The sequence below is a fragment of the Mya arenaria genome, chromosome 5 (genome assembly GCF_026914265.1).
Source record: "Mya arenaria isolate MELC-2E11 chromosome 5, ASM2691426v1".
Lineage (NCBI taxonomy): Eukaryota > Metazoa > Mollusca > Bivalvia > Myida > Myidae > Mya > Mya arenaria.
Genome location: NC_069126.1, coordinates 69,327,363 through 69,342,652, shown reverse-complemented (window position 1 = coordinate 69,342,652; position 15,290 = coordinate 69,327,363). Strand labels below are relative to the sequence as shown.

General features: G+C 34.0%; 1 protein-coding gene and 1 pseudogene across 2 annotated transcripts; both read left to right on the top strand.

Moving 5' to 3' along the window:
* Nucleotides 1-1,059: 1,059 nt before the first annotated feature.
* Nucleotides 1,060-8,904, top strand: LOC128233663 (uncharacterized; annotated as a pseudogene).
* A 1,680-nt stretch (nucleotides 8,905-10,584) lies between these two features.
* On the top strand, nucleotides 10,585-12,854 carry LOC128233664 (DNA ligase 1-like). 2 transcript variants are annotated; one of them, XM_052947449.1, is made up of 2 exons: nucleotides 10,585-10,637; nucleotides 11,273-12,854. In XM_052947449.1, the coding sequence occupies exon 2, from the start codon at nucleotides 11,683-11,685 to the stop codon at nucleotides 12,634-12,636; it is 954 nt and encodes a 317-aa protein (XP_052803409.1). In that variant the 5' UTR covers nucleotides 10,585-10,637; nucleotides 11,273-11,682; the 3' UTR covers nucleotides 12,637-12,854. The 2 variants fall into 2 exon arrangements, with proteins under 2 accessions (XP_052803409.1, XP_052803410.1); XM_052947450.1 differs by having other exon boundaries at nucleotides 10,591-10,637.
* Nucleotides 12,855-15,290: the final 2,436 nt, after the last annotated feature.

The following is a 15,290-nucleotide window of genomic DNA, read 5'->3' as shown; positions in this document are numbered from 1 at the left end:
ATTTCTGAGCCAAATGTCAGTATCGGGGAGACCATTGTATCAAAAAGTTAAAAAAAATCATTATGATTAATCGTACCAAATGACAATTGATAGTTTTTAATTGAAAAAAAATAGCTTTCCTTGCCTGAGCTGCTAATTTGGATTTAGCTGCAGACCAAGATAGTGTTGGAGTAAACAATAAACTCATATATTTGTACATTGATTGACATCAAGAAACTAGAGATTAGGAATCCTTAGAAACCTTCAAAACGAAAATGGACGTATTGTACAAAGAACCAACAATACCTAGATATAACATCACAGGTGAACGACTTCATCCTGTTCACCATGCACGTATACGGAAAAAAAATGCATTTGATGCAAACTTCTTCATGTGCTTGTGGAGCTGATATTGAGGACGACAAACACTAAGTCTATTCCAGTGCAAATTAGTATTTGATAGAACGTATAGAAACATTTAGGGATCCGGGCCTACCGTCCACTTAATATCAAAAAAATATTGTTTGGCTCCCACAACCTAACTGATGAACATAATGAGTTCCTATTCTATATATGTCAAAATAAATAACGAAAACAAAACGAGTTTTGTTAGAGCTGTCTTTCCAGTGTAACTTAAAAAATGAGGTAATGGCTACAAACTTCTTTCTCCCTTTGCATACACTTATAAACATCGCACCTAAATTCAACTGATGTCATTTTAATACTATAAGTTTATCCCAGCATTTTCTTAACGTAGGAGTTTGTATATTTCATAATTTGTGATAATTTATACATAGTAATTACAATTACTTTTGTTGGTAAAAGTTTGTGTAATCGGGGAGGGCCGATTTCTTACTAGGAAATAAATTAGGTATATATATTGCTCTGATAGTAATAGTAAATATGGTGCAGTCGTTACCAAAACTTTAATTGGTTGTACTGGACCACATCCGTATTACAGCGGGTTCTGCCATTCAATTTGCATGCCCGTCCGATATCATACCGTTTTGTCGATAACTAAACATAAATATGGTGATGTGTAACCGCAATTGAATGTAAGGCACACGTTTATGCACCGGTGAACAATGGCGGCTCGAAGCAATGTTTGAATAAAAAAAAAATTACAACATGTAAACATATCATTAGTAAGGACTTCAAGATACAAGGTACACGAATTTTATTTTCATTAGGGAATATGCTTATAAGAAAAAGTGTTCAGTTAACTATTTTCCTACTTGAATAGCCAACAAACAGTTACGCTTGTGACCAGGAAATGAAAGCATTTCGTTTAAAAAGGTACTACATTGCAACAAGTTAAACAAAAGCCGCTTCTTGATATATTATATCATAAAATTACAGAAAGTAAGATGAATGGGAACACTTCATACATTTATAACATTCAACTATCTGTTCAGCCAAGCCACACACGATTGACGTGAAGGTTCCTCTTACTTAACAGCCTCATTTAGTTATATGACTTAATTGGATTATACCTAATAACCTAAATTCGAACATGTGTATTTTGCCTAGACATGGAACAACAGACACGGGCATCGAGAAAGCTGTGGGATTCACCGAAAGACAGCCACAGGTGCACGTCGATCGATATGGGAACGTTCCCCAAGTCCAAGATGTCGTACAGTACACGAACAGAAAGTGAACGTCAAACGTTCTGGAAGCGATCACCTAGCCCAGGATGCCAAACCCCAAGGAGACGTCCAAGAGTAGAACAACCAAAATTGGATCAATGTTCAAAATCTCCATGGCAATCAGAACACAACCATGGAAAAATGACCTGTCTACCATTATACAAAAATATGGTTTAAACACATTTGTTTGTGCAGTGCAGACTGATAAACATATTCCCAAAAACTTTGTTAACAGGGATGATTATTTTTTAAAAATAATGCAAGAAGTTGACAAATCAATGAACATCAAACATGTTATTGAACTCCAAAGGCTATATGTGAAAAAATCCCTGACGAGACCAGATTAGTAGATTGTGGTGCCAAGTTCAAAACTGTTTTATGGAAAGCTTCAAGGGCACACAAAGAACCACTTCTGAACTTCATAGCACCTGTTGTTGACGCTTGTTTGATCCCTGATTGTGGAGGCAAGGTGTATCCGGCGTCAAAATCTAACATTACACTGTTTAAAATAACAGGTAAATAGGTTTGTTCTACTATCTTTTTTTTCTGTATCAATTTTATTGGCCATTATCATGATTATGGCTGGATTCTGACATTCACAAGAACTGATACATGTCTATAAATGTTTACAGATTACAGGTTTAAACAGACAGGCTATTGCTATTGTAATTGTCCCAAGTGTCGCATTTCTTCCCGCCTGTTTATACTGAAATATATATATATATATATATATATATATATATATATATATATATATATATATATATATATTACTACACATTTATACTTTTAAGGTGCATTGATCTGGGATGGAAAATATATACTTTGTGAATAACTCATATTTTCTCTTGTAGGTCCAGAACCAGGTTTGAAATGCTCGCTCCGGTGTAGGTCATGCGGAGCGAGGTATTACATCAGTCATTATACCATCCCGAATGTTGGCAGGCGTTACTATGATGTCAAATACAAAACATCACAAAAGGAGAGTTCAAATTGGGTGTACTTTGATGACAGCACTTATGAATTGATGTGTGAATCAGGGTAAGATAATTATAACACTAGCTTATTTATATAAATAGTTTGAATGCGTATGGGCATTTTATCTCGGATAAGTTGGAGCCATTTCACATTTTTTCACTCAACAGCTACTGCCTTTGAATTTACGAAATAACCTTTAATTGGTCTTGTCTGCAGAATAACTTTTGAAGCCTTTGTCAAATAATAACTTTATCTGGAAAAAAATTGTTACTGGCATTATATCCCAGACACTGAAATTACATAAAAAAGGTTTAATTGCACTTTGATTGTGTTTGGGAAGCCTTCGGCTAGCCCAATTACCATCATAAATCCTATCATTTCTGAGTTAATTTTTCAGGAACCATGCCTTTGTATCACACAAAGCATTTGCAGAAATATACAATGGCGTGTATGATGAAAATCGGGCTCCGGAATTCCATGAATGGAAAAAGGCTACATTTGCTGAATCAAGATCTGGTAATTTCTAATAGCAAATCATTGGAATTATGTTTCTAAACGAACAAAACATTACTCAAGCTTTCAAGTGGTTCATTATGAGTAACTTTTTATCTGCTATTTTGTCAGGCTCCTTCTTTTTCTATGATAAGCCCTACTTTTATGGAAATAGTTTGAGAAATAGTTCTGATTTTTTAATTGCCCGTATGAGCCACAGAATGCAGGGATTGAAGTTCTTTAACAAAAAGAGCTGTAATTTCTAGATATTAACAACATCAAAAACTATTAATATAGATGTGTGTAACTATCATATAGTACATGCACAACCATGTATGTAGTGTTCTTTTGAAGATTTTCAGAAATAATAATGTATTTGTTAAATCTAGGTAACCCTTTTGCTTATTGAATAGACAATTTATAGGTTAAAGACCTACCATTCACAGTTAAGTAATATTCTTATTTTCAGAATAATTCTTTTGATTTAATCAAATGCACTTTATTTGTTAAAATAACAGAAGATTCCAGCCTGGCCGGTGATGATGGTGATGATGGTGATTGATGGTGATGGTGTTTGTCAAGACGATGAATACTTAGGTATGTTTTGCAATTCTTTAAAGGTTTAAAATAGGGACTGTGTCTTAAATTCTGAACATATATATATATATACTTAACACTGTCAATTGATTAAAGGGAATGTACACCAGATTGGCACCAAAAATAGTTTTTTTCTGTAACGACTTTCAGGGCAATCATTTGATAAAATGTTTTACTCTTTGATATCATAATTGTAAAGAAAATACTGGGTTCGAACCGGTGTCGCCAAAATTTCAGTCCAGTGTTGTATCCACTGTGCTGAGAAGGCCTACCCTAAACAGTTGGAATATTTAAGCTATATACCTAACTTGGTAATATTAGGTGATAACATTGACTAGGCAATCACACATAAAGAGAATACCTAGTAATCCTTTTTTAATGGAAAAATACAAAAAAAAATCTGGAAAAATAAATAAATTGTAAACTATGTGGTACTTTTAAAAGTAAGTTCCAATGCATTGTACACATCGATACCAAGTTTAAGACAGTTTTTGACAATTTTCTTTTTCTCTCCAATTCATCATACGGTGTATAGCCCCTTTAAATCGCTTACCATTGAATCAAAATAAATTGTTATAAAAAAAATGTCTTGCATAATATTTTATATATATGTTTTTATATACACCACAGATGTCAAGGGCATGGCATGAAGATGGCCTTAAATAGTTTCTTTGCCTGTGAGCTAGAAAAGGAGATTGATGAAAGAAACCTGACTGCACATATAACATTTAACCAAAAAAACACTGAAAATGACGTTCTCGGAAAGATAGACCAGTACAGACGCGATGAGATTTATCCACATTCATGTTCAGCTAATTGCAAAAAAAAGGGTAATACTTCTGACAGTCGTAAATATAGTCTGGGTTTCAGTTTGAAACAGCATTCGAGATATTATCATAGTCTTAGTATTGGCACTGTTGTGCAAAATTTGGCCAGAACGTAAAATAACTAGCAAGTGCAGACAATCAAATGAAATGTTGTAACCTTATGTAACAGTATACAAAGACCATAACTCTTGCTTTTTTGGAAGTGATTTGACCCATACATGTACCGTAATTATAAAATGATCATAATGTGTAGAAATATTTGGTGACTTCTTTTCAATCTTAGGTAACATTACTCCATGTTATCCCTAAGACAAGTTATGGCCCTTGATTTAAAAAATCTTGGTTGAAGGTTTGTAAAAACTTGGAATATGAATACAGATCTAATATACTGATTATTCAATGGACCCACCCTAAGGTTACATAACATGTTATTCTTTATAGAATATATAGCCTCTGAATGTCATTCTTCTAATTGCTTTTGACTAAATCATTATTGCAGCTATGTCTAAGGCTAAAGTGAATATCGCTGTCAATCAAGATATCTTCTGTAATGGTTAGAGACACTCTTGATTTTCAAGTTCTTTGTATTTAAAGGTTGTGAAAATCTTCGAGTGATTGATGCTTGCTGGAAGCTCAATATTTTTCACTGCCTGATGTCAGTGCCCCAACACGTCGATGGGTATCCTCTCTTATCGTTTCCTAATGTGTGTGTGAACGAGCCGAGAGCCGGAAGTGTATTTTGCCAAGAGCATTTCCAGCTCCTACAACGCAATGGGGTTCCTACTGAAAAGAAGTCATTCTTACAACATGTCGGATGTAAAGGTAAATTACAGTGTGTAAATGTGGTTGGCTTCAAAACTGCACTGTTTATAAGCTTTCAAGTAATTATGAATCACCAAATGAAAAGAAATATGTGATGAAAGAAAAGAAAGTTATGTAGCATGCAACATATAAATCATACATCCCTAGCAAGAATACTATATGCCAAAACATATATATATCACAATTATTTCCAACTATGACATTGCCCTCTGTGATAAGCTACATATAGTGTGACATACACAGAGGTGATAATGCTAGTTTAACAAGGCATCTCATACCATATCTGAAAAAACAAAGCATTTGAATTTAGATAATTAACATACAAAAGAGTTATTATTAACAGTTAGTTTTCACAGTTTTCAATTTAAAGGTAACACTTAAAAGTTTTAAATGACTATTTATTGTTTTAGTGTTACAAAGTAATCACACCTAAATTTTAACTTAACATTAACATTATATTTCAAAATAATCACACCTAAATTTTAACTTAACATTAACATTATATTTCAAAATAATTCCAAATTTTCTGTAAAAACTATTCAGTAGATAATAAAACCAAAAAACTTTTGGGGGGGAGGGGTATATTATCTGACTAGAAAAAGATGATGAGAGGGATTATGTCCACCTCTTTTGTCTGCCTCCCGTTCTCAACATATATCTTCATGTTTTAATGATACCATTTGTCATAGCATATTTGTTATCACTGTTCTCTTTTCAAGCCCTTTCATTCAATGATAGGGAATAAGCAAAATTAATAAAACAGTTGTGGGAAGTTATGAATTTGTTCCTTTCAGGTGCCGACTCTACTAGTCAGATGGAAGCAATAGTGATGGCCTTTGCTGGAAGTATTCAACAAACAGGACAAACAGCCATTGAGTATCAAGGCATGTACTTTTCATTAGATTTGAGACAGGGTGTATAAGTCTTTCTATTGGTGTCATAAGTGCATTATATTAAAATTAGCTCTCAGCTTAAAAGATCTTTGTTAAGATACACTACACTGTTTTTGTCCCAGTACAAGTCTGTTTATTGACTAATTGACACATTAACAGAAACTGTAGACCTTTAAGGTGGGCATACATATGACATCTTCAGGTTTCCTGTTATATGTTGTTATGGGTCAGGTACACTTATGTTTATTGACTAATTGGCACATTGACAGAAACTGTAGAACTTTAAGGTGGGCATACATATGACACCTTTAGGTTTTTCTGTTATATGTTATTATGGGTCAGGTACACTTCTGTTTATTGACTAATTGGCACATTGACAGAAACTGTAGAACTTTTAGGTGGGCATACATATGACACCTTCAGGTTTCCTGTAATTTGTTGTTATGGGTCAGGTACACTTCTATTCATTGACTAATTGGTACATTGACAGAAATTGTAGAACTTTAAGGTGGGCATATGGTTTCCTGTGACATGCTGTTATTGGCGCAGTACACTTCTGTTAATAATAGTGACCAATTGGCAAGTTTAAGAAGCTAACACACTTAAACCTTGCCAAATTGCTATTATTCCATAACCAAATATTTCTAAAAACTCACCGTACATAAGTTTTCTTACAAAAAATCCTTATATACATAAGTACACAGTTTTCAATCCAAGGTTGCATAACTGTTTAGGTATGCTACTTGTTTGACTGATGAAACAAAGAGTGTTGGCAATTGCTGTACTGCATTCATCTTTTCAGACTTCTGTCTGCTTACAAGTGTTCTCCTTTATGAATGTGAAATGACGCATTTATCATATTTGCCTGTGATTAATTGAAAATAATTATTAAAATATTCTTTTACCGAGTGTATGAAAAAAATCCCTCCCACTCATTTTTGTATAGTTGAACATAATCCCCCTGATCAAGTTTTCAAGGCAGACAAAATCCCTCCCATCATTTTTACAAGGTGGACATAATCCCATAATAATTTTTTCGGGGGGGAATTTGTCCGGCTCCCTCATTTACCATCTGTTCGGACAAGTTATCATTAATTGCAATGCAACAGTTCTGTTGAGAATTATTTGAGCCTTTTTCTAGTTCTTTGCTTTATATATACTGAAGGGTGTAATAGCATTGGCCTATCTTCATGGAGTGTTTTTATTGAAATGTTTGAAGTGTGTTGCGTACAGCTATTCTAACTGTTAAATTGGTGTTTTACAGGTACTAAGTCCATGGTGTTAAGAAACAGGCCTTCATCCTGGGAATCATCAGGTAAATCCCTATGCAACAAAGACATTGGCCAAAAGGGAAAGTTGCGACAGAAGTCTAGAGGCCATTTCATGTGTGTTACTGGGGGTGGACACATAATGTATTTCAATCCTCTTTTCAAGTAAGTAATAATTTTAAATCACAAGTCAAATTAATTCCTATTGAACATGCAGATTGTGCCCTCTCTCTCTCTCTCTCTCTCTCTCTCTCTCTCTCTCTCTCTCTCAAATATTACCTATTCTTGTCCAGACTTTGCCTAGCAATACATATAAATATATACATGTCTAAAACTAGGCTTTAAACATCATGCCATGAAGTCCATCATAATAAACGTAAACTTCAAAGTTATGAGTTTTGGTTATTTCAACTGAAGTGAAAATCATTTATGTTAGAACATTTTCACTCTTGCTACATTTTCCCTATACACAATAAAGAAAAAGTTATTTAAACATGCAAATAACTTCTTGATCCAAAAAGGCTTCATAGTAAATATTTTTCTCTCCTTTGCATACCAATTATATCTGCTTTATTTTATTTCAGAGCAGAAAGTCCTTCTCAGGTCTTCATGCAAACTATCAAGGTCATTTACGAGGATGTTCGGCATGTTCCTCATGAACATTTAGACAGCCACCTTGAAACCTACTTCTTAGTGTATGACAACATGTGTCATTTGGACTCTCTAAGGGGATCCAAGGTCCCCCTTCCACTTCAAGAACCATACCAATTGTTGTGGTTTAAGATAAAAAAAGGTTATTGACCGACTGCATCTAAGCAACCATAAGAATAAGAAATGTCATACAAAGTACAACCCGGATGTGCTGCCTGCTGGCTACAATACACAAGCTGCAGAACAGACTTTTTCCTGGCTTGGCCGCTTCAAAAAAGTGGTCAACTCTATGACACAGATGCACCATCTGTTCTACCTTCATAGGATGATCAAACGTAGAAACTCATACACAGAAATATGCCGAAAAAAACAATCGGGAACCGGTTATACCGCTTGTGCCAAGGACTGTTAGATGAGTAACAAGGACTGTTAGATGAGTAACAAGGACTGTTAGATGAGTAACGAGGACTGTTATATGAGTAACAAGGACTGTTAGATGAGTAATGTGAACTGGTGTAAGGCAAAATTGAAATAAGGAGATGGCTTTTGTAAGTTAGATGAGTAATGTGAACTGGTGTAAGGCAAAATTGAAATAAGGAGATGGCTTTTGTAAATATATTTTTATTTCAATTAAGCTTCATTGTGGCTTTGCCATAACATGAGCATGAACAAACGTATGATAGTTGAAACAAATTTTTACTACATGATTGACACAAACAATTGTGATTGCTATTTTAAAATGTGCTGTGCACTGTTTTAATTTATACTTGTAGATGGTGTCATTATATATATATAAATATATATATATATATATATATATATATATATATATATATATATATATATATATATATATCTGTTTATTTATGTCTCATCCATGTACATACATTTCAAAGTTTATACAATTTGCATGTACACAGACATTCTATTTAAGAATTATAAGAGACGGGCTGGCAACCAGTCTGGTATATAATCATCAAATCACATGTACATAGTTACAAACACTAAAACTATAAAGCAGTTGCTAATTTCTAAAAAACAGCAGTATTTAAGATCATAATACATTCACGAATAAGTGCATGTCATTAGCAATAAAAATTAGGAGCTAAAACTTAAAAGGCATTGACTAAGAGCAAAATAAAAGGCTAAAATTAAGGTTGTGTGTAACCTATTACTTTTATTATATATAACATTATTTCTACATTTAAGTATTTGGCAGCAGGTTTTGGCAAGTAATCTTATTACATAGGGTTCTGGGTGAGCAAAAAGAAACTTAAATTTGTCAATATCTGGCATATCATTAAAATTAACAAATAGACTTGGAGCATGATCACATAATGGTTTTCGTATGTTATCATTCTGTTTCCACTGTATGTAAACAAAGCTCAGCGGCTAAAACACGGTATTTGTCCATTTTATATTTTTTGGTTGTTATACATAGATTGAAGGAAAGTGTGTGATTTCAAACTTAATTCTTTGCAGCCAAAGCATGTTACCTAGTCCACTACTGCTGGCCTCCAAATTTCAAGTGAAAATATCAATTTGTATTCCAGTAACAGCAAAAAACATATCCCAAAAATGGCCATTTTCAAGCGTTATGCTGTCTCATTTGATTTTTTTATATATTCAAACTGTTATATATCTATTTTGCATGATGATTTGGAAAAAATGCATTACCTCAGCTTATAGAAAATTTCAAGTGCTAAATTTTGGTGGGTAAATCAAGAAAATAGACAAATTATTACAGAAAATATGACTTATTAACATCAAGTGGTGCTTTTGCCAATTTTTCAAAATTACAATAAGTATCCCTTGTTATATGCATGAAAAACATTGAAAATTCACCCATTTACAAGTGATAACTGTTTTGTAAGACTGATTATTAATCAAACTTCCAATTTTTTGTTGCTTTGGGCATTCATGATTCACATTCTTAAAAAGAAGGAGGTTCACCTGTAAGATTTTCAGGGTTAAAAAATCTGTAGAGTCCGTAACCATGGGTTTGTATCTACATATGTATTTATGACAGAAATGTGGCATTCCACAAATAAAAACCTCTGTATGAGTATGTTTAATGGCTGAAATATTTTTGGAATATTTTGATTTTAAGTTGCATTTTTTTACATATTTAATGTTACGGACACTACAAAATCTGCCTTCAAATTTTGATTTGAAATTTCCATTGTTTTCAATAGCATATTTCCTTATATTTTTTCATGGTAAAAGCAATTTTTTTATTGTGCAATATTGCATCATCTTTTAACTATTGGAAAATACGAATAAAACGGCTGATGCAACAATATTTGTGATGAATTATTGCATCATCCAAAACAACCGCCTTTCTAAGAAATACAACAGTCCAGCAGTAATGATGGAATCAGCTAAGAAAATGGCTTATTTTGGGTAATAGTCGGTCAGATTCCACCAAGAAGTCCTTTCAAATGGAAAACACTAAAGGTGTTGGTTCCAGTGATGCTCTAGGTATGTATTATCCTTATCTAAACATTCCATGCTATGTTACGTAGGGTCCGTAACCAAACCATATGTCTGTACATGATGCCCTGAATTAATGCAATTGTCCACATGAAATGCACATGTTGTGATGCTTATTTGTTGAAATTGCCATGCCCAACATATAACAAACTAAAATGGTCTTAACAGGTTGTTTAATGGAAATCCTATGACAGTATGACACACAATTTCATTTTGTGTAGCCTATTACGGAGCCGAGATGAAATATTTTTACATAAAGATTGGCGTGTATGCCAATGAATACAATCAGTGTTATAATATACAGATCACAGACACAGTGGATACTTGTTAAATGTACAGAATTGAAGCTTAAGTAATAATTGATTTGTACTTGTACTCAGGTTACAGACTCTATAAAATACGGCCACTTGTTTCTAAGTCTACTGTAAGTATGTTCTAAAACATTTTTATGAACAGAAACAATACAATTGAACCATATAGGGACATTTATACCTTTTGAGGTTTTTCTTTTCACAAAACCTGTCTTTATATGAAGATTTATATACCATATATATTAATATTCTAAGGTATACATTGATACCAACCGTTTAAGGTTAATTAATATTCAGAATGTCTTTTTACAGAAGAGAGCCGAAAATCATCACTGCGATCCCGGAAACTTGAAAAAAATGCTGAAATGAATGCTGAAAAGAATGAAGACATAGAAAAGAAGCAAAAGGAGAAAAACAGGCTGAAAGTCAAGGCATGGAGAATGCGTCAGAAAACAGAAAACTCCACAAAATATTCTGAAATCAAAAAGAAAGACACAGAAAGAAAGAAGGAAGCTCGAATGAAAGTGAAACTCATGGCCAATTCAGATCCTGAATTAAAAGCCTCCTTAAGAAAGAAAAAAGCTGAAGAAATGAAAAGATACAGACAGAGAAAAAAGATGAAAACAACATGTTCTTCTGAAGATCCTGGTGTTAAAAAGAGTAAGAAACCGGCTCTGGAAGAAAAAAAGAAAAACGCTGTGAAGCGAACACAAGCCTGAAGAATGCGAATTAAACTTAAGTCTCCTACAATTCCAATTGTTAACACAGTTGATGAAAATGACAGTCATGGAGAAAGCAGACAGAACAAAAGTAACTTATCCCGTGCAACAGTATACAGACGAGCGCAAATGGTGAAAGGCATTCTGCCTAGGACACCAAAGAAGAGAGCCGCCATTTTAAAGAAGCTTATTGAGTCACCTTCAACATCCAAAGTACTTTCTGACCAAGGAGTAACAATGACACCAGCTTGTAAGAAGAAACTTGAAGTAGCAGATGCTATAGTGAATTCCTTGAAAGAAAGTATTTCCGAAGTAAACATTGGTGTTCGAAAAGACAGAGAAAAGAAACATGCATATGATGTAATACGTGAATCAGTACTAAGGAAATACAAAAAGATCACAGTTAGTAAATATTTCAATGTGTCTTACAAGACAAGGAAGATGAGAAATGAATGGTGGAAAAAGAAACAGAGAAAAACAAGATGTGATGTGATAAGTGATCATGTGAAACAATCAGTGAAAGAGTTCTACCTGAGTGCTGAAATTAGCAGAAAGGTGCCATCCAAACGTGATGTTGTTAGAATCAAAACTCAGACTGGTATGAAAGAAACACTACAGAAACATGTGATGACAATGACACTAGAAGAAGCACACAAGTTATACAAAACAAGAAACCCCAATCATAAAATAGGACTTACATCATTCAGCAAACTAAAACCAGTTAATGTAAAGAAAGTGTCCGAGACAAGCAGACGGTCATGCCTGTGCCAGACTTGTTGTAATGTAGCCCTGAAAGTAGAAGCACTTACAACATTGAAACGAGTTGTAAAAGAGACTGACATGACAGAAGACATTAAGATTGATAAGAAGAGTCTGAGTGATGCAACATTCTGCAGCTATGAACAAGAACCATCTTTAAAATGTGTGTCAAGAAATTGTGAAAAATGTGGAGTATAAGGCCTTAAAAAGTATTTTGCGACTATGGAAGAAAAAAACAGAGATGGGATGGTGTCATGGTATCAATGGGAAAGCATTGAAATAAAGAAATATGACAAAGTAAAGCGCTGCGTTTCTTGTGTGCCCAAAGAAGCTGATTTCAAAGTGTTTTTGACAGCTTTAGAGAAAGACATGATGGTGTACCCAGAGCATGCATTTAGAGCATCCTGGCAACAGAAACAAATGGGTGTATGTGTAGAGAAATTAACAAAGGGATCTGTAGCCATGGTAATGGATTTCAGTGAGAACTATGCATGTGTCTTCCAAAGTGAAGTGCAGTCAGGGTTCTTTGATAGAAACCAGGTAACTGTACATCCAATGATGTGCTACTATAAAGAAAGTCTTGATGACAAAGATGTTACAGTAAAACATGCCATCATTGGAATAAGTGAAGAAACCAAACATGATGCGGATTTAGCAATTGTCTTCGAGAATCAAGCCATTAAATTACTAGAAAGCAGAGGGGTGAAGATTGGTGAACTCCACGAGTGGACTGATGGGTGTGCAGCCCAGTACAAGGGGAAAAAGGCGTTTGCTGATATCAGTCTCAGAAAGCAGCCCAAAATGACTCGAAACTACTTTGAAACGTCTCATGGAAAGAATGTCTGTGATGGGTTGGGTGCAACTGTAAAGAATGCTTGTTATCGTGCTGTAATAAGTAACAGGAAAGTTCTTGGTAATGCTGAAGACGTTTACCAATTTTGTCAAGAAATGCTGAAGACGTTTACCAATTTTGTCAAGAAACTCTGAATATGGAAGTAGTGGAAACTGTAAAAAGCACTCTGTCGAGAAGAGAATTTGTATTTGTTGAAAATGTGAATAGAAACCGACCAGAAACAAATGTACAAACATTAACTGGAACACGGAAGCTGCACTCTGTTAAGTCTGTTGGTAAAGACTATGAGCTGAACTCAAGGAAACTTAGTTGTTACTGTGATGCTTGTGTGAATGGTGTAACATCAAAATGTGAGAATGTAGACATAGTTAATAAGTGGGAGAAAAGAAACCTTGATGTTATTAGTAAAGTCCAAGAAAAACTAAATGTAAAGAAGAAACAACCATCTAACAAGGAGCAGCCTAAAGCAACCTGCAAAGAACAAACAAAAGGACAGAAACAAATAACTTTGAAAAGAAAATCGGAGACCAAGCAACCAAAAGCCAAGAGGAGAAAAATAGAAGAGACAGCAGCAACAACATCCCAACAAGATACAGCCTTTCAACCTGGTGATTTTGTTACCGTTGGGCTCAAACCGAGAAAAGGACCCATAAGTGTTTACGTTGCTGAAATTACAAGTAAATCTGAAACAGAATATGGGCTTAAATATATGAAGAAAGCTGGAAACGCATATGTGTGGCCTGAGAAGTCAGACGTTTCTCAGGAGCCAACAGAACATATCATTTCAAAGCTAGAAGCTCCTGAACTTGTCAATGAAAGAGGTCATTTTAAATTCAATACACAGGAACTCAGCAAAGTTAAAGTTAATCTGTTGAAAATACACAAACATGTGTATTTCAAATAGAAAATGTTGAGCATGTGTTGGTTCTTACAATGTGTAGAGTCCGTAACCGTAGTGCAGTCTATTTCTATCTCATGCAAAAAATATGTTCTATTGATATAAACAGCAGAAACTGACTATACTTGATAGGAAAAGTGTTTATTTTAGAAAAACAATGTGCTTGGGGCACTTGGTTCTACAAACTTTAAAAGTTACAGTTAAAGTTGTGTGATCATTTTTGTCAATTTTTAGAGTTCATCGCAACTGGGATGAAATATGTTTTTTTATGCTTATCTCAAGCAGAGATTTTATGGGGAGCAGGACTTTTCAACCCCAAGACTTTTCAACCCCTTCTCAAAACGAAGACTTTTCAACCCTTAGACTTTTCAACCCCTATTTTAAAGACTTTTCAACCCCTACCTGTTTGGACTTTTCAACCCCTAAATCAAAGACTTTTCAACCCCTAGTTGAAATATTTTGATAGCCATATTGAAGACTTTTCAACCCCTATATCAAAGACTTTTCAACCCCTATTATTTTTGTCAGCCAGGTGTTGTCTTTTTCATTGTTTTTGCAAGAAACTTAACCAATTGTTATTGAAATACAATTAGAGATTTGTTTGGTTTATTTGTTACACTTTTCTCCAAAGTATTGGATGAAATTTACAAAGGCTTTGCCTTGATTTACTAAGCACTTGATGGTTAGGTTTTTTCAAAATAATATTCCGAACATTAACAATGGTACGGTAAAGTAAGATTTTGGTGCCTGGTTACTCCGAACATGCAATTGTTGTATTATTCTGAAGGATATTACATATCTCAGCGAATTCACATATATTATGTACAATGTTATTACCATAATTGTGTTCTTTAAATAACAAATTTGAATAATTGCAAAAGAAAATGAATGCAAAGAAGAATATACGGAACATTCTCCTTTTTGTGCCTGTAGAATGCCAATAAAAACCTGAACTTGAACATTTATAAAATTTTCATTGCTTTTAAAAAAGGTCAACAGTGGAAAGTTTTTTTGTAGTACCATATTGCTATTTCAGTACAGTTTGATTTTAATTCTTGATAATGTATTATCTAAAAATTCAGAGTTTGCGGGTATAAATAA

Coding starts and splice junctions, on each gene's coding strand:
- LOC128233664 (XM_052947449.1), top strand. CDS start 11,683: ATGCGAATTAAACTTAAGTCTCCTACAATTCCAATTGTTAACACAGTT.